Source organism: Leptonychotes weddellii, chromosome 13 (assembly GCF_054177405.1).
Source record: "Leptonychotes weddellii isolate Sample4059 chromosome 13, ASM5417740v2, whole genome shotgun sequence".
NCBI lineage: Eukaryota > Metazoa > Chordata > Mammalia > Carnivora > Phocidae > Leptonychotes > Leptonychotes weddellii.
In genome coordinates this window covers 76,427,184-76,446,026 of record NC_138381.1, presented here as the reverse complement: position 1 = coordinate 76,446,026, position 18,843 = coordinate 76,427,184, and the positions used below count along the sequence as shown (strand labels likewise).

The following is an 18,843-nucleotide window of genomic DNA, read 5'->3' as shown; positions in this document are numbered from 1 at the left end:
CCTCTTTTGCGCGAGGGGCGGGAAGGGAAAGGGGCGGCCGACACGCGCGTCGCGGTTCGGCCGTCTCCGCCCCCTTTCAAACAGCCAATCGCAGGCAAGGTGCCGGGCGCGCGCACGCTCCCTCGAGTTTAACGGTCGCGAGAGGCCGCTCGCCCGACCCTGACATCGGCTGTGGGAGCAGCGGCCAGGTAAGCGGTTGCCGGCCTGCGTGGAGCTGTCGGCCGCGGGGGGCAAGGGGACGAGGCTTGGAAGACACGGCCTTAGCAGAACCCCAGGGGTGCTGATGGATTTAGGGCGGGGAGGACGACGACCAGACGACGCACCCCCCCACACCGCATCCCTCCGGTGTGTGGGGGCTTCGCCCGTGGCCGTGTGCCTTTTCTAGCCTCAGTGCCCTTGAGTGACACCCGCGCGGCCCAATCGCAGAGCGCCTCTTCCCCAGGGGCGGGGGGCTTGTGGGATTTTTCTTCTTCTCTTCTTTTTTTTTTTGTTTGGACGGTCTTCCTTGCTTTACTTTGGGAATCACGATTGTAGTTGTTGGAACGGCGGCTTTTCCTTTCGCCTCTTTGCTGCCTCCAGTTTAGGCGGCTGCATTCGGTGGTTCTCCCTCGCCTTTGACCCGAGAGCCACCACCAGCAATTGAGGTCTGGCTGTGAGGGCGAGGATGTCGGGATCTGGCCTCAAAACCTCTGCAGTCCTCTCTTCCTTACGCCCTCGGGCTCCCGGCAAAGCGCAGCGCCGGGTTAACTTTTATAGTATCAGCAGACCCCGATCTGGTCTTTTTTTTTTTTTTCCTCCAGCGACCTTCCCTCCCCCTTTTTCTTTTTTACTAGGTGTCGTGGGGACAAAGAGCGTGACATTTCGTTACCGGGAAATATAAAAATGGCTCTGTGCTTATATCCATTGTCCATCGAGTTTTGTTTTATATTGTGTGTGTATGTGTGTTTTTTTTTTTTTTTTTTAATTTTGCATTTAGGTCGGGGGTTTCTGCCCCCTTCCTTCATTCCCTCCCCTTACCCCCCACCCCTCCACTGGAGAAGCATCTTTGCCTCTCAAGTGGTTTTTCCATCTGCATGTTCTGCATCCGGATTACCTCGGCGGGAGGAAATAATAGATGGGATTGCAGATCCACGTCCGTGGAGAGTTTGTGTTTCCCCGTAGAAGAGCAGGGTGATTTGAATCCAGCTATTTTCGTTGCCACTTGGAAGGTGCAGCCCCAGACTTTTTCAGTACCACATTTGTCGTTGGCTATGGGCTGAGCCCCTGGGGAGAAATCCATTTAGGTAGGTCCTCTTACCCTGGGCTTTGACAAAACCTTTCCCCCTGAAGGAAATGGTTCCTTTAAGAGCTGCTGTTTTTTAAGGTTGTGCTTTCTAAACCAGGCCTAGGAAGTGGGAACCTAGTGGAATCAGAATAGATCTCTTCGCACTCCCTAAAGTTTGTATCTTTTAAGCAGCATAGATTTTTTTTTCTTTTTCTCTTGCTTCTTCACTTAAAAAAAAAAAAATACATGAATTCCCTAAGAAGGAAGCATGGTGTTTGATTTGTTATAGCCAATTTGTCTCTGTACACCTAGCATCAGTTAACCTGCATCAATTAAGCAGTTATTTTTAGTTTTTAGTTTTTGTTTGACCCGGCAAATAGTTTATTTTTAAACAAGTCATATATGCATAGAGTAGTAAAGGCTATGATAGTGCAAAATGCATTTCTTCCACCCCTACGTTCCAGCTAATGGAGAAAACAACCATTTAATTTGCTATGTTTAATACCAAATTAAATACTAAGTAGTTCCAATTTATCTATTCGAAGTATAAATCAACAAGTATGGATCCTTGGTAGAACTTATTAAACAAATGAACAAAGCATCTAAGTATTCCAATTGTTACATAGTAGAATTGTGTCTAGAATCCTAATAATTAAACACATAAAATTCTGAAATACTACCTGGAAAAGATGATGCTACTTTTGCAAATCACTCTTATTGTAGATTTTTTGAGATAAAATTCACATAACATAAAATGCATCCTTTTAAAGTATACAATTCATAGGTTTTTAGTATATTCACATATGGGTTGGGCAGCCATCACCACTTTGTAATTCAACAATTAACCCCAAAAAGACACTCCATACCCCTTTTTGGTCACTGCCATTTTCTCCTTCCCCCAACTTCTGGCAACCATAAATCTACTTTGTGTCTCAAGAGATTTGCTCTTCTACATTTTTCACATAAATGGAATCATACACTAGGTGATCTTTTGCTGAGCTTTTACTTAAACATAATAATTCAGTGTTTATCCACATTGTAGTATGTATCAGTATTTTGTACCTTTTTATGGCTGAGAAATATTCCATTATATGTATATTTCACATTTATCTATTCATCAGTTGATGGACACTTGGGTTGTTTCTGCATTTTGACTATTGTAAATAATGTTGCTGTTCTTAATGTAGATTTGTTTAAAAGGATCAAGGTTTCCAAAGTAGTGAAAAGACAGTTGCTAGGTTTAGTGGCTTTTTATAGTATTTTTTCCTCCATTCATTTTCAGACTCTCTTGGGAGCTTAGGATATTTCACAGTTCTGAATGTTAGCATCTGAAAATGCCTGTAGATGATGAAGCATCTGAAGATGACTCGGATTCAGTTTCTTCAAACATTGAAAGAACCTACATTCTCAAATAAGAGAGTATAACAATTTCTGTACACTATGGAAGATATTGATTTGGTGAAACCCTTACGAAAAACTTCATCTTCTGTAGAATCTGATATAAAAAATTCTCCCCATTCTTTTGGACTGAACTTAAATACTAATAGGTAAGAATGGGATAGATAGATTTTTTTTTTAAATGTAACAACAAATCAAAATAAGCTTACTTGTGTAGTTTATCCAAGTAGTGTGATAATTATTTGTTCTATTTAAATAACGATGACAGTGCTCAAACAGGAGCTGTTCTGGGACTAGTTAAGAATAGTTTCAAGGGGGGGGTGCCTGGGTGGCTCAGATGGTTAAGCGTCTGCCTTCGGCTCAGGTCATGATCCCAGGGTCCTGGGATCGAGCCCCACATCCGGCTCCCTGCTTGGCAGGGAGCCTGCTTCTCCCTCTCCCTCTACTGTTCCCCCTGCTTGTACTCTCTCACTCTCTCTATCAAATAAATAAATAAAATCTTTAAAAAAAAAATAAAAAATTAAAAATTAAAAAAATTAAAAAAAAAAAAAAAAGAGTAGTTTCAAGGGGGAGGCACCTGGATGGCTCAGTAGGTTAAGTGTCTACCTTCTGCTCAGGTCATGATCCCGGGGTCCTGGGATTGAGCCCCGCGTCGGGCTCCCTGCTCAGTGGGGAGCCTGCTTCTCCTTCTCCCTGCTCCCCACTTGTGCTTTCTCTCGCACATGCTCTCTCTCTCGAATAAATGAATAAAATCTTAAAAAAAAAAGAAAAAGAATAGTTTCAGCCTTTGCCTGTTTTTCATTTCCCCCACAGATAATGTACTTTTGCATGGGGAACATTGTGAAAAAGAACTTGTTTTCTTTTTTTTTTTTTAAGATTTTATTATTTATTCGAGAGAGAGAGAAAGAGAGTGCAAGCAGGGGGAGAGGGAGAAGCAGGCTCCCAGGGAGCCTGATGTGGGGCTCTATCCCAGGACCCTGAGATCACGACCTGCGCTGAAGGCAGACGCTTAACCGACTGAGCCACCCATGTTCCCCAAAGCATCATTTTTTAAAAAAGATTTTGTTTTTTTATTTGAGAGAGAGAGCAAATATGAGCAGGGGGAAGGGGCAGAGGGAGAGAGAGAAGCCGACTCCCAGCTGAGCAGGGAACCCCATGCAGGCAGGACTCAATCCCAGGACCCTTCAATCATGACCTGAGCCGAAAGTAGACGCTTAACAGACTGAGCCATCCAGGCACTCCCTCTTTACACTTTTTAAAATTTCTGGTAGATTACAAGCATGTCTTTAAAATTTAGTTGCCTAAATATTGTTTCTACATTTTTAAATGAACAGTACAAATAATGTTTAATATTTCAGAACTACCTCAGCAATCTGGGAAGTAGGAATTAAAGTTGAATACTAGGAAGTAAGCAAAAAAACAGACCCTGAGTGGACAAAAATAGATATTCTCCAACAATGCATTTTATGCATTTTCTTTTTAAACTCTCCGGTGTTTGTTTTTATTTATTTATTTTTTTGTTTGTTTTTTAATGTATATATATTTTAAAGATTATTTATTTATTTATTTGACAGAGAGAGACACAGAGAGAGAGGGAACACAAGCAGGGGGAGTGGGAGAGGGAGAAGCAGGCTTCCCGCTGAGCAGGGAGCCCGATGCAAGGCTCGATCCCAGGATCCTGGCATCATGACCTGAGCCGAAGGCAGACGCTTAATGACTGAGCCACCCAGGCACCCCTTTGGTTTGTTTTTAATCAGAGCCTGTTTGCTCTCATTTTGTACATGATCTGACAAACGTGATTATTTGATTTCTAAATTTCTCGTAGCTTAAAAACAGCAAAGAGGCAAAGCCCATTAGAGAGGAGACCAGCTATAATAAGCAGGTACAAGGAAGCAAAAATACAGCAGTCTGGGTCCTACTGGTAAAGGGTCAAAGGTCTTTAAACACAATAGATCTTGAAAAAATTGTGTATAATAATAGATCTTGAAGAGATTGTATATAATAAATAAATTCATTAATTCTTTAAGAAGTTTGTTCATTCTCTGCCCTCCTCAGGAGGAATTTAAGGCAGCTTACAGGAACATATAAAATGAGAAAGCAAGGTGAAAGGGGGGAATGTGTGTGGGAAATGGTCCAGGAGAGATGCCTGCCTTTGTAATTTGTACCCATGCACTGAAAGTTTGTTTCCTGTATCACTTGGTGGCCCCTTTGAAGAAGTCCCTTTTAGAACATAATTTGCCTGGGGAAACCTAAATATGCCCTCCCTTTTTATTTTTTTAAGATTTATTTTAAAAATTTATTTATTTATTTATTTAAATTTTTAAAATGCAATCTCTACCTCCAACGTGGGGCTCGAACTCACCACCCCAAGATCAAGAGTCACATGCTCCACTGACTGAGCCAGCCTTGCACCCCCTAAATGTGCCCTTCTAATGAAGATTATGTAACTGAACTTGTCTCCCTTTTCATTGTGACTGGCAGTGAAATAGGTCAGATTTAGACTTATTACACAAATGTGTAACCCCTTATGGACAACATGTATGTTCTTCTTTCCCTTGAGTTTTTATTAATCTTTCTCTGATTCTACTTGTTACTATTTTTCTGTTACTTTCATCAGTGTTGTTTTTTTTTTTTTAATGAACTCTTTGTGAAACAATGTAGGGTATCAATAAATAAATGAAAATGACCTCTTAGACTGGAATTTGAACAGAGTTTATTGTCCTTAATTATGCTTTGTGTTTTTATAAAGCAAATCTGAAATAACTTCCTCTCAAGTTTGGGAAAGCAGTCCTCCTGGAAAGAATCAGTGCTATTTTACACAATGAATAGTCTAAATAAGTCCTGAATATTTGCTGCTAATTTGCTTGGCACAACTTTTATTCAAAGATAGTGTAAAGATAAGCATCAGCTTATCACACCAAATTAGAGGGATCCAATTAACAAGACTTGACTGCAATTCTGGGCAGTGGAGAAAGAAACCCCACTACAAAAAAAGGACAGTGGAGAAAGAAACCCCACTACAAAAAAAGGACAGTAGAGCAAAATAATCCTCTGGAATGATTTAGATTGGAGAAGCTGGACCTTTTTCTTATCGTATAGCAGAAACCTTTATTTTCTGCTGGTGCTTTGGAGTGTGCTCCAACTTCTGGAGAAGGTCTTTCTGTTGGGTTCTTTAAAAAAATAAGTGCTGTCTTTTTACTGCTATTTTCCTTTTGTGGACAAACGTGATCAGATTTTCAACAAACGAGGTGCCATTAAGAAGGATTAAATATCAGTGGTTTTGTACTGCTCTGCTAAACTTAAACTGCTGAATTATTCAACACTTTGGTAGAATGAAGAAAACCATTTGAATTATTTATGTTTCAACAGAAGTAGTGCCCACCTTAGTACAAATGGGGTATCCTCTTTCTCAGGGAAGACCAGACCATCTGTAATTCAAGGTACAGTTGAAGTCCTAACCTCTTTAATGCAAGAGCTACAAAACAGTGGAAGGACTGATTCGGAACTTTGGAAAAACTGTGAGGTATCTAGTTTTGTTTTATTTGTGGAATTTTAAAAAATATATTTGTAAATGTGTCTCTACTAAACTCTAAATTATTAGAAATTTATATCCTAAAGAGCATGATTCTTATTGCTAAAGTGGTCAAATACAGTAATTGGGGAACAACATTGAACAAATATGAAAAAGATGATCAAGAGTATGTTTGAACAAATATTAGGGATTGGACACTAATTTACATTTTAAATGTCAACTAAAATATTAGCTTTGTTCAGAGAAGTGAGAGTTCTAAAATTATTAATATTGTTACTAATTCTAATGTTTTAAGTAACAGAATTATCATTTTGAAAAACCTAAATCCTCTTTAAAATATTTTGAATGCTCTACTCATAAATTAAGACTTCTATTTGTAATGCCTTATCACATTTAGTTGTGATACATTGAATTATATTGATTTTTCAGAATTGTGTTTCTCTGGTCCATAGGTTAAACTGTGATATAAAATTTAGCAGTTAAAAGAATACATATATGTAAATTTTGTTTCACAGAATAATGCCCAAGTTAGATTTTTCCAAGGCTAGATTTGGTAGTACCTTATAAAAATGTATAAAACATTATTATTATTAAATTCTTTAGGGAACAGTAAATTTTATTAAATGTATTTTTTCTTAAATTTTGAAAAATATTTATCACACTTTTAAAACCATTATTTGTGTTATTTTCAAAATGTATAAGTGGAATGAAAGAATACCTGCTTTAAGGATTCAGTAGCAGCCACCCCTGCGTAATTTTTTGTATTCATTATCCATAATCATTGAAGTTATAAAAATGACTGTTATTGCAGACTTTAAGAAAATTGAGTTTTGGGCGCCTGGGTGGCTCAGATGGTTAAGCGTCTGCCTTTGGCTCAGGTCATGATCTCAGGGTCCTGGGATCGAGTCCCGCATCGGGCTCCCTGCTCCTTGGGAGCCTGCTTCTCGCTCTGCCTCTCTCTCTCATGAATAAATAAATAAAATCTTAAAAAAAAAAAAAAAGAAAATTGAGTATTTATTTTTAAGATTTTATTTATTCATTTGAGAGAGAAAGAGCACGAGCAGGGGGAGGGGCAGAGGGAGAGGGAGAAGCGGGCTCCCCACTGAGCAGGGAGCCCTGACATGGGATTCGATCCCAGGACCCCGGGATCATGACCTGAGCCAAAGGCAGATGCTTAACCAACTAAGCCACCCAGGTGCCCAAGAAAATTGAGTTTTACATTTTTACAATTTTTATATTTTTTCATATAATGATCAGTATATGCTAATGCAAGAGACCTGTAAAACGAGACAATTAAAAATGGAATGTTTTGTGAAATGTTTACTTTAATATACTTATCCATTAGCTTATGAACCTGAATTAGCATGCTTTTAAAAAAAAATAAGGTATTGCTCTCCTGGCAAATTCATGTTTAACTAGAAATTGTTACTTTTAATACTTGAAATCAGCATCTTAGAATCAGAATATATTTGTGAATTTAAGATACAGATTTTTATTTATTTATTTATTTATTTTTAAAAAGATTTTATTTATTTATTTGAGACAGAGAGAATGAGAGACAGAGAGCATGAGAGGGAGGAGGGTCAGAGGGAGAAGCAGACTCCCTGCCGAGCAGGGAGCCCGATGCGGGACTCGATCCCGGGACTCCAGGATCATGACCTGAGCCGAAGGCAGTCGCTTAACCAACTGAGCCACCCAGGCGCCCTACACCTTGACATTTGAGCCAGTTTCTTTACACCCTTTCTCCCTCATCTGTGATATAACATTATGTTTAATATTAATTGGCTACTTAATTTTTGTAATGTAGACATGTAATTGTTCAGTGAATAGTTTCTTAAGATATTTCTTACTTTGACAGAATATGAAATATCCTTCTGGTCATTTCAGTAAAATCTCTCCAATTTATTAGTGTGTTTTGTAGCATACAAAAACAAAATCCTCTGTTTTACTGTGTAGCATTTTAGGAAGAATGGGAGGGGTATGGATTGTGCAAGTCTTATTCCTGACTCTTTTCCCTGAATTTCATGTTTTCATCTCTCTCTGGAATACTAACATTTGTCTGATTTCTTCCATTTGTAAGGGATTAATCTATGTTATTAAAGCAAAACGTAAAACCTTTCGTGGAGCTCAGAGCTCTGGAGATCTGATTTCTTTCTTTCTAAAACCTCTTTCCTGGAATTCTGAAGTTTATCATTGCTTAAACTTGAGAAGGTTATGTATTTTGATTCATGGAGAATAAAGTTTAACACATTTACATAGAAATACTTTAATACATTCTTTTTTTTTTTTTTTTTAAAGATTTTTATTTATTTATTTGAGACAGAGAGAATGAGAGAGAGCACATGAGAGGGGGGAGGGTCAGAGGGAGAAGCAGGCTCCCTGCAGAGCAGGGAGCCCGATGTGGGACTCGATCCCGGGACTCCAGGATCATGACCTGAGCCAAAGGCAGTCGCTTAACCAACTGAGCCACCCAGGCGCCCACTTTAATACATTCTTAAATGCTTGCTGTTGCTAATATTTCTGGATGGTGAATTTTTAAAGCACATTATTAGCTTATTTGTCTTAATTCATTATTTTTGCATTTTAACTATTTAGCGCTACTGATTATGTAAGAGTAATGGTTATGTGATAATAGTTATTGTAAGTGTACCACTTATTGAGTGTCTGTTTGCCAAGCAGTATACTAGACACTTTTTGTCAGTGGCACTCAACCTTATTAGACCTAAAGCCCTCATTTTATAATTTTACAATTAATTTACTAATTTACATTTTACAGTTATATTTTACAATTTTTAAAGTAACATCAACTTAAATGAAATTCACAGATACATCCTGCCTGTACCTACCGTAAAAAATAATCATCCTCTTAACTGTGATAAAGAGGAGGAATAAAAGTTACTTATAATACAAAAACAGGTATTTGCTCATGTGCATCCACGTTAGAAGAAAAGCCTGGTGTTGATATGTAGACTCCCTGTGAAGGCAGCAGCTATAGACATGGACTGATACAATTGTGTTGTCCTGATGATCTAGCACTGCGTTTGGTGACATGATTTTCTGAAATGGTGACCAATTTCTGACCGAGTTCTGAAACAAACTTAACATCTTTGTAGTTGGATTCCTGGACCATTTGATGATTTGAAAGCTGTGCAAAATATATGGTATTTTTATAATAATATAAAATGGACCCAGGACAGTTTTTCGTTGTTGGGGACCATCCTTTGATTTGTTTCCCTGGACCCACTGAGTGCTGGTAGTGCCCTTGCTATCTTTGTGACAGCCATGACCTCACAGTTTTTCAAAGTGTAGTTCCCCCCATTGGGATTACTGCTTCACATGCATCATATTTGAATTTAAAATTTAATCCTCCCAGCCACCTACGAGGTGTTGCTCTTCCCATTTTATAAATGCATAAGAAGCACAAATGAAATTTACTTGTTGAGGACCACCACACAGGTTGTTAGTGGAGAGCTGGGAATCAGGCCTAGGATGTCAAAGCCAATGGGATATTTACGAGGTCAGACTATAGAAACCCCTTTCAAGCTAATAGCATCAAAAGCTGTGTGCAGGGGAAAGCTTTAATTAGATGCCCAAGTCCTCCAAAAGTATGTAAAATGCAGGTCATATAAATAATTTTAGTTAGAAATAAATTATAGTTCTTAATAATTATGTGAATAATATTTGCTGCATTATAATGTTCTTAAATATGTTTATTGAATATTAAAATATAAAATCCGACTAGGCATAACAAAATCTCCACCAATTTATATCCTGAGTAAGCTCTGTTCATTCATATCTTAAATAAGAAAATGATAATAAGGATATGATTAACATTAAGTGTGTCACATAATAATGAACCCATTTTTGGTTTTTTGTTGTTGTTGTTATGTATGTTATTCTATCATTGTTGTAATTTAGTTCTGTGTGACTAATAACTTCATCAGGTTAAAATAACTTCTAAAGTATTTAAGTTAGTATAACTTAATAAGAAAACTGATGCCTGATTTCTTTTTTGTTTTGATTAAGATACTTCATATTATAGATAAGTTGACAAGATAAGGAACTGAATTTGTTGTAGCCTACCTTATCCTGAAGTTAGTTGATTTAGAATCAATACTTCCTATCAGTACTGTTCTGTTTCAATTTGAAGGTTTCCTTTTCCAATCCTGAGAGTTTTTACTTCCTTTGCTTTAATACTGTTATGTAGCTTTCAATTTAATTCTGCTCTGTTATGGTTATTGAATTGGCTTTAATCTGAAGGGCCTCTGGATTGTGTAGTCTAACACCAAGAAAAAAAATCAGCTTGAAATTCACTTTTTTTTTTTTTTTAAGTAAACTCTACCCCCAACATGGGGCTCAAGTTCACGACCCCAAGATCAAGAGTTGCATGTTCCACTGACTGAGCCAGCCAGGTGCCCCTGAAGTTCACAGTTTTATTCACCCACTTAGACTATATATGAGTGCCCACTCTTTTCTTGGCACTGTGTCCCAGGTGCTGGAGACAGGTTAACAAAGTGAAGAAACGAGATGCTCTCTGATTGTGGTAAAGGCTATGAAGTCAATACACAGGATGATGTTTAGAGAGCAACCGTGGGATGGTTTGGGAAACTTTGAGAAGTTAAGCTGAAATTGCAAGAAGGGACAGAAGCCATGATAAGAGTTGGAGAGAGAACTTTCCAGGTAGAGGGTACAGTGAGGACAAAGCTTTTGAGGTGGAAGACAGTTTTGGCATGCTCAGGGAAAAGGTAGAGGCCAGTGAGGCTGGTGTGCACTGAGTGAGGGGTAGAGACGGATGAGATGAAGTTGGGAGGTGTGCATGGGCCGGATCACTCAGAGCGCTATAAGGAATACAGGAGTGGAAAGATAATTGCATGGTTTATAAGGGAAGCTCTTTTTCGTGGTAGTTGCTTATTGTATATTATTGCATAGAGTCTGTTACTGAAAGGACACCAGCCTTAAGACTGAATTTAGCCTCTGGACATCTCCCTGCCCCCTTTCCTGCCGTGTTTTGTAGTCTGGTTATAAGAGTACTGACTCCTTTGTCTGCTGATGGCCTTCAAAAAAAAAAAAGTACTGACTCCTCTTGAGAGTCAGGATGGATCAGGACCTAAAAGTGACTGAAGGGAGGGCTAAGCCAGTTCCGTGGGTTTTCATTCCTCTCTCAGCTGTAGTGCTGTCAAACACTTCAGTATCTAATTTGAAAAAGGTTCTTTTTTTTTTTTTAACTTAAATAACAAGTAAATTAGGGGTTTAAATCCCACAATACCAAATTATTTCTTGTTTTAAGGCGTGGGATTCTTTTTTCTTTTTTTTTTTAAAATTTTTTTTATTCTTATGTTAATGGAATTCTTTTTTCTAAGAATTGTTTAAGAAAATCATTAGCTGTTACAAGGAAAGGAAGAAAAATTGAAGACAAATATAAACTGCCAATTCTTGATGATAGCGGAGGACATCAAATTAAGATGTCACTTGAAAAACGAGATTTACCCAGACCTTCAAATTGACCCAGACTGCAGGTTACATGAGAAAAAGGGGTGACCACGCCTGTGCCTTTGTATTTTTGCATTAAATATAGCTTTGTAGCTATTTCATTCAGCGTATTCACTTTACATTAAAACTATATTTTAAAAAGGTCCTTTCCCACGGGAGGAATTTTTCTGTGACTATTACATGAGAAATTATTTTTAACTAAAATATTTTATAATTTAATAGACCAGGTGGTTACAACTATTCAATTTGGTGGAAAAACAATGCCAACAACAGATAGTTGCCCAGCAGGAACAGTTCCACAACCAAATTCAAGTAAGTTGTTAGTTATCTTGATTCTTTTCTTTATAAGATTTGCAAGAGGAAGCAGTTAATACTTCGTATCAGTTTGGTTTTTGAACTAAAAACAGATTCTCTTTAGAGTAATAGCTCATATTTTTAAGCAATATTTTCATAGTATTTATGAAAGTGTAATGTTTAGTATACTTTCTTACCCAGATCTATAACTTTATTTTCAGCGAATACAGGAGGAGATAAAAAATTTAGTCAAGTTACAGACCAGTAATACTTCCTGGGCTTCCTCCGATAGTTCTTTAAGCAAACAGTTATCTTCAGAAAGTCAAATGGGTTTTTTTTCTGAAAACAGTGAGAGAAATGAACCTATTATCAGTTATCCTAAGTCTACAGAACCCGAAATGCAGCAAGAAACGTCCACGTCACAACCAGACTGCAATGTGGATAGTAGCTCAGTGAGCAGTGGGTATGGTACCTTTTGTGTCTCTGAATTAAATGCCTACAAATCTAAGGAGCCTCAGGAGTTCATGGAGCACACAGAAGTTTCTGAAGGACAGTTTGGAGCGCCTTTGGGGCAGACGGAGTCACTTGTAGATGGTGTAAAAAACAAGAGTTTTCATATACATACCACTGAAGAGTTTTGCGCATCTGTAAAGGAAGATATTTCCATTTTTCCTGGTGAATTTGAACACCATTTTCTTGGCGAAAATAAGATTTCAGAAGTATACAGTGGAAAAACAAACAGGTAAGTAGAATTTCTCCCATAATTTGAAGGGAGGTTTGCTTGTTTATTACATTTAGAATCTAGTAAAGCAAGCTCCTTTTTGAGTATGATAAAATGAGACGTATTTGAACACTTAGCAGCTTTCCCAAAGTCTTGTATTTATTGCTTGTGGCAAATGGAAATAAAGCATGTGATATATTACCAACATGTGACTTTCTTCCCATTTGCAATGTTGTAAGACTACTGTAACCTCCTAAGTGGGAGGCCTTGCCAGAAAAATACCTTTTATATTTTCCAGTCACTATAAACTTGCTGAAAATTCGAGTATAGGACTGTATCAACAGTAGAGTTTTGTCACATACGTGCATATAATTTGAAACCAAACATCATACACGAGTATATTCAATTTAATGCTTTTTGTGTATAAGAGGAACTTTTGTAAGTTTAATGACAACTGTGGCTAGATGTTTGTAAAGCAGATAATCATTTAAAATTATGTCATTTATCCTAAATGTTCAGTTTTATATCTCTAAAATGTATCCTCTAAAATAAGTGTTCAGCTATAGCAACACAGATCTTGTGTATCTGTAAGTATAATTACTAGTCTTCGTAAATAAAGAAGCTTTTGCTGTGGAGATATATTGAGTACTTGAATGGGCCACTATGATCAGTTTTGTTCTACTCTGTGGCTACAGCTATATGTATTACCAATCACCGTTAGTTTTTTTGTTCACTTTACCTTTGGTAATGAAAAACTGTAAAAAGAAATTTAGGTGAATCAATAAAAATACGTCTTTTCTCTGCTATTAGAAAAACAACTCAAAGCATTTTCCACTGACTAGTATTCACTAGTGTTTAGTTTTATGTGTGAAGGACAGCATCTAAAAAGAATAATTTTGGTTTTCTCTTTTTGCATAGTAAATCTATAACATCATGGGCACAAAAGCTGAAGCAGAACCAACCAAAGAGAGCACTTCCAGAAGACGAGTGTTCAGAATCTATGCAAGGAAATGAGCAAGCCAAGAAGTCACCAGTTGAGAAAGTAGGTGATAAGTCACTTTACTCTGGCATGCCTCAGCTACTGATAATTTTTTTTTTAAAGATTTTATTTATTTATTTTGATAGTGAGACAGAGAGACAGCAAGAGAGGGAACACAAGCAGGGGGAGTGGGAGAGGGAGAAGCAGGCTTCCCGCTGAGCAGAAAGCCTGACGTGGGGCTCGATCCCAGGACCCTGGGATCATGACCTGAGCCGAAGGCAGACGCTTAATGACCTAGCCACCCAGGAGCCCCAGCTACTGATAATTATGTGGAGTTTACTACATGCTCATCAACATAAGTTTTTTGCCCTTTCTTTGTGGTATTAATTTGTTCCATTGACCTATCAGCCTTTACGAGTCTCAGAGGATTGGAAACAATGATTTGCTCTAAGTATTGGTTCTTTAGTAGTCTGGAAGTCAAAACTAATGAGGGATAAAGTACTATAAAAAGTGAAAACCATGTTGTAAAGGTCCTAATTCTCTTTGTACTGCAACTGTTTACATTTAGCCAGAGAGTAATCCATTTAACTTTTTTTTAAGCCCTCAAATGATTTGTATTACTATTAAGTTGTAAGAAGTAGTACTATATGTGTGAATGCTTCAAGACAACTCTGAATTTATAATCCAAATTGTGAGAGATTACATGTTTAAATTCTGTGTGGCCCTTTTGCTAATCTAGCAACTGTTTTTGTTAGAGTTACAGATATTCAGTAAATTTTAAACATCTTTGAAGCCCTTTTGGCTTAAATTATTGTAGAGTAACATTGTTTAGTATAGTCCATTGAAATTGCAAAATCCGGTCTCTGCAAACTTGGTATCTTTAGAAATTGGCCACTTCTTGATCATCGTAAACATGGTCTTTCCATCATCCTGTGAAAAAAATTAAATAGAAGTCATAAGAACACAATCCCTCAGCCTTCCTAAGGCACTCTTTTTTCTTCCAGTAAATTTTCATTTTTTCAGCCTGTGATACTTAGGCTTCTTCATATTACTGTTCTTGAATGTATTCCGATTTGTGTTCAGAAGGGAAGTGAGGGTGCAGAAAGCTAGGGGGGCCGCCAAGCCTCCAAGATCTGCAAGCGCCCTGTAGTATTGCATTCATAATACTGTTCTTTGGGGTTTTTTTTAAAGTTTTTTTTTTTTTTTAATTTATTTGAGAGAGGGTGAGAGAGAGTGCATGAGAGGGGGTAGGGTCAGAGGGAGAAGCAGACTCCCCACTGAGCAGGGTGTCCGATACGGGGCTCGATCCCGGGACTCCAGGATCATGACCTGAGCCGAAGGCAGTCACCCAACCACCTGAGCCACCCAGGCACCCAGTGCTGTTCTTTTGAACCCATGTGCCATCAGGATGCTATATCCTTGTTTGGTGTGAGAACATGATAGTATTTGGAGATGGGGGTGAAAGTTGCTTTTTTCTTTGGATTAGGTTGGCAGAAAAAGAAAATGTCCTTTCTTTTTTTTTAAAGATTTTATTTATTTGAGAGAGAGAGCAGGGGGAGGGGAAGAAGCAAACTCCCCGCTGAGTCACCCAGGCACCCCTCCATTTATTATTTTAGAGAGCCAGAAGGAACAAGAGCATGCACAGGCGCTCGAGCACTGGGGGAGGGGCAGAGGAAGAGGGAGAGATTCTCAAGCAGAATCTGCTCTGAGCTCGGAGCCTGATGTGGGACTTGATCCCAGGACTCTGAGATCATGACCTCAGTCAAAACCAAGAGTAGGATGCTCAACCGACTGTGCCACCCAGGTGCCCCTTTCCTTTTTTTTTTTTTAAAGGTGAGTGATGTTTTTGGTAGTAAATCATTATGGGAAATAAAGTTTCTTTGGTATTTGAGTTTTAAATGATTTTCAGATAATGGTAGTTGATGAACCCAAGGCCCCACACCTGAAACGCATTTCTTACCTGCATAATCCTGAATCAAATTCTGTGGATTCACCAAGTTGGAACTCTTTATTTCATCCTTCCTCTTCTCCTGTTTTTTCTAGTTTCAGTCTAAATCAGGGAATCCTTATGGTCAGAATTCTCTTGGGATCCAATTTTCTCTTTCTACAATGGTAGTTTCTTTGGGATACTGGCTATTTTGAAGCACACTTGAAATGGCTCTTGTTTAGCATAAGGATTTTCCTTGGTCCTTTGTTGGGGACAGACTTGACGTTACCATTTCCCGGGGAAGCAGGACTCGGGAGTGGTTTCTCAGATGGGTGACTAGACTCTTGCTGACATCAGTGAAGGTCCCTGAGCCAGGTGTGGGACAACTTCTTGGGAAGGACTTCTCATTGCTCCCTACTTTTCATTCTCATTAAAAGCGAGGCCTGGTGTGCTCAGTAATGCAGCAGCAGCAGCCAGGCAAGGGGAGCCCCCGCCCACCATTGGGTCGGCTGAGTGCATTAAGGTTGGCACCGCCGGACTGGGAAGAGGACAAAATATGTTACTCGGTATTTTTCACTTAGCCTTCTGCTGTCAGCTTTTCCTGGCCTGTTCAGTACTGAGACTTGACAGAAATTTGAATTTCTGTCAAGGTAGGAATTTTAGAAGAGACAAAAGATGACCTAGGCATTTCTCATTTGATGAACGAGGGACTGTGAGTGGTGCCTTAGGAGGCTGAGATGAAAACCCCTCCATGGTAGGTAGAGTGCTGTCACCTCAGTATCCTTTTACTTTTGCTGTGGGTCCACAGATGATTGTAAGCAAATGCAACTTAAATACTTTTTAACAGGAATTAAAAGTTTGATGGTGGTGGAACTGATAAGAAAAATTCTGATAAAAATATTTCTGTTTGCAAACAAAGATTTCTTGTGACAATGCCAGAGATACTGTGAGGAGTAGTTAGCTCAGAATTTTTTTTTTTTTTTTAAAGATTTTATTTATTTATTTGACAGAGAGATAGCGAGAGCAGGAACACAAGCAGGGGGAGTGGGAGAGCGAGAAGCAGGCTTCCCGCCGAGCAGGGAGCCCGATGTGGGACTCGATCCCAGGACCCTGGGATCATGACCTGAGCCGAAGGCAGACGCTTAACGACTGAGCCACCCAGGTGCCCGTTAGCTCAGAATTTTTTTTTTTTTTTTTTAAAGATTTTATTTATTTATTTGAGAGAGAGAGAATGAGAGAGAGAGAGAGTACATGAGAGGGGGGAGGGTCAGAGGGAGAAGCAGGCTCCCCGCCGAGCAGAGAGCCCGACGCGGGACTCGATCCAGGGACTCCAGGATCATGACCTGCCGTTAGCTCAGAATTTTTATTAGAATTGATGATAAGCAAGCATTTCGAGCCTTTTCTGGGATTAGTAACCAGTTGCCTATCTGTAAGACATAGTTTACTACTTGAAGTTCATATAGATTACTGAATGCCATTTTCAGAGTTTGAATTATTGTACTTTTTTTTTCTTAAAGATTTTATTTATTTGACAGAGAGACACAGCGAGAGAGGAAACACAAGCAGGGGGAGTGGGAGAGGGAGAAGCAGGCTTCCCGCTGAGCAGGGAGCCCTACCAGGGGCTCGATCCCAGGACCCTGGGATCATGACCTGAGCCGAAGGCAGACGCTTAATGACTGAGCCACCCAGGCGCCCCCGAATTATTGTACTTTTAATGATAAAAATGAATTGTTAGGGCTTTCACATTAATTTTTACACTAAATGACTTTAATTCCAGGCACTTTGAATTTCTTTTGGATGTAGCTGGCAAATTATAAATACATTGTCATTCTGAACTCATTAAGTAGCTCCAGGTGCCAGTGTTGTTCTTCCGGTTCTACAGAACCAAAATAAACTTTTGTAAACACACAGGAAAAGAAAACCCTTCACGGTTAATTCCTATTATTTTGCATTCTTGTAATCACGGGGAAAAACAGGCTTTCTTACTTCTTCATGAACCGTCTGAGACTTTCTCTACACCGGGGTTTGACACCTGGCTCTCATTCCTTGGGTCAGCAGTTTGTGCCTAATGATTTTCAGCTGTCAACTAATAGTTTTCTCTCTTGCCTTGTAGTCTAATTTCACTGCTGCTAAGCAGCCTCATGCTTTTTACCTCAATAAACCAGATGAGAGTCCAAATTCTTGGATGTCTGATTCAGGAACAGGTATGATACTTATTTTTTTATAACAACTTATCTGCATTTCTAATAGGAGGATGATTCTATATAGTGTAATAGAGGAGTTTCTGTAAATCTGTTATATGTTGTGCCTCTGCTAAGTCTGACTTCTTGCATTAATTTGTTACACATTCTGTAAAGATAGATGGAAAAAATACTTTTACAGTTATTTCAAACAGTTGCAAAGTCATCTCAGCATTTTCCAGGTGCTCCAGAATGAATTAAGAAATTCAAACCCTTTTTGTGAACCATTCTTTACTCTCCATGGTAAGCTTATTTTAGTTTCAATGATGTAACGTACTGATTTTTCTCCCCCACAATCCCACATCCAGTTTGTCAGGATGAATTAGCATTGCAGGCTGAAAATTGCCAGAACTGAACCACCGTCATGTTCTCACCCTCAGAGAGCTCCCATCACCTGTCACCTGGGGTTCTGCAGCTTCCTGCCCAGCCTCCCTGCCCTCATCCTGGCACCCTTCCATCTGTTCTCAACACAGTAGCCTCTAGGATCCTTGTTAAAGCTAGGTCACATCATGTGACTTCTCTGCTCAAAACCCTGCTGTGCTCTTTCCCTCAGAAGAGCAGCCAGAGTCTTTATAGGCACCCACAGGCCCAGCAAGATCTAGCCTTGCTCTGTTTGACCTCATTTTCTTTTTTTTTTAAGATTTTATTTATTTATTTGACAGAGAGAGGCACAGCGAGAGAAGGAACACAAGCAGTGGGAGAGGGAGAAGCAGGCTTCCCGCCGAGCAGGGAGCCCGATGCGGGGCTCGATCCCAGGACCCTGAGATCATGATCCGAGCCGAAGGCAGACGCCCAACGACTGAGCCACCTAGGTGCCCCTGACCTCATTTTCTGCTATTCCCTTTCTCTGCTTCAGCAGAGAGGCTGTTTGCTTAAATGTGCCAGATATGTTTTTTTTTTTTAAGATTTTATTTATGGGGTGCCTGGGTGGCTCAGTCGTTAAGCGTCTGCCTTCGGCTCGGGTCATGGTCCCAGGGTCCTGGGATCGAGCCCCGCAT

At 39.2% G+C, this 18,843-nt stretch overlaps 1 protein-coding gene and 1 long non-coding RNA gene across 14 annotated transcripts in view; both read left to right on the top strand.

Moving 5' to 3' along the window:
* The first annotated feature begins 66 nt into the window (after nt 1–66).
* MPHOSPH9 (M-phase phosphoprotein 9) overlaps nt 67–18,843 on the top strand; it is a 64,113-nt gene continuing 45,336 nt past the window's right edge. For 5 of the 13 annotated variants that reach the window (XR_014139818.1, XM_081802331.1, XM_081802328.1 and 2 more), the window contains exons 1-7: nt 67–188; nt 2,547–2,811; nt 6,032–6,185; nt 11,907–11,996; nt 12,200–12,720; nt 13,618–13,741; nt 17,719–17,809. Coding sequence is in view for 12 of the 13 variants with exons in the window: in XM_081802331.1 (XP_081658457.1) it covers nt 2,705–2,811; nt 6,032–6,185; nt 11,907–11,996; nt 12,200–12,720; nt 13,618–13,741; nt 17,719–17,809 (1,087 nt within the window). In the remaining variant the exon portion in view is untranslated. Of the gene's footprint in view, nt 189–833; nt 1,284–2,546; nt 2,812–6,031; nt 6,186–11,906; nt 11,997–12,199; nt 12,721–13,617; nt 13,742–17,718; nt 17,810–18,843 lie in introns of all 13 variants that reach the window. The other 8 variants (XM_081802329.1, XM_081802330.1, XM_081802332.1 and 5 more) reach the window with 8 other exon arrangements.
* On the top strand, nt 2,826–5,363 carry LOC145716868 (uncharacterized). The gene is made up of 2 exons (XR_014139823.1): nt 2,826–2,982; nt 3,236–5,363. It is a non-coding gene; the product is annotated as an uncharacterized LOC145716868 (long non-coding RNA).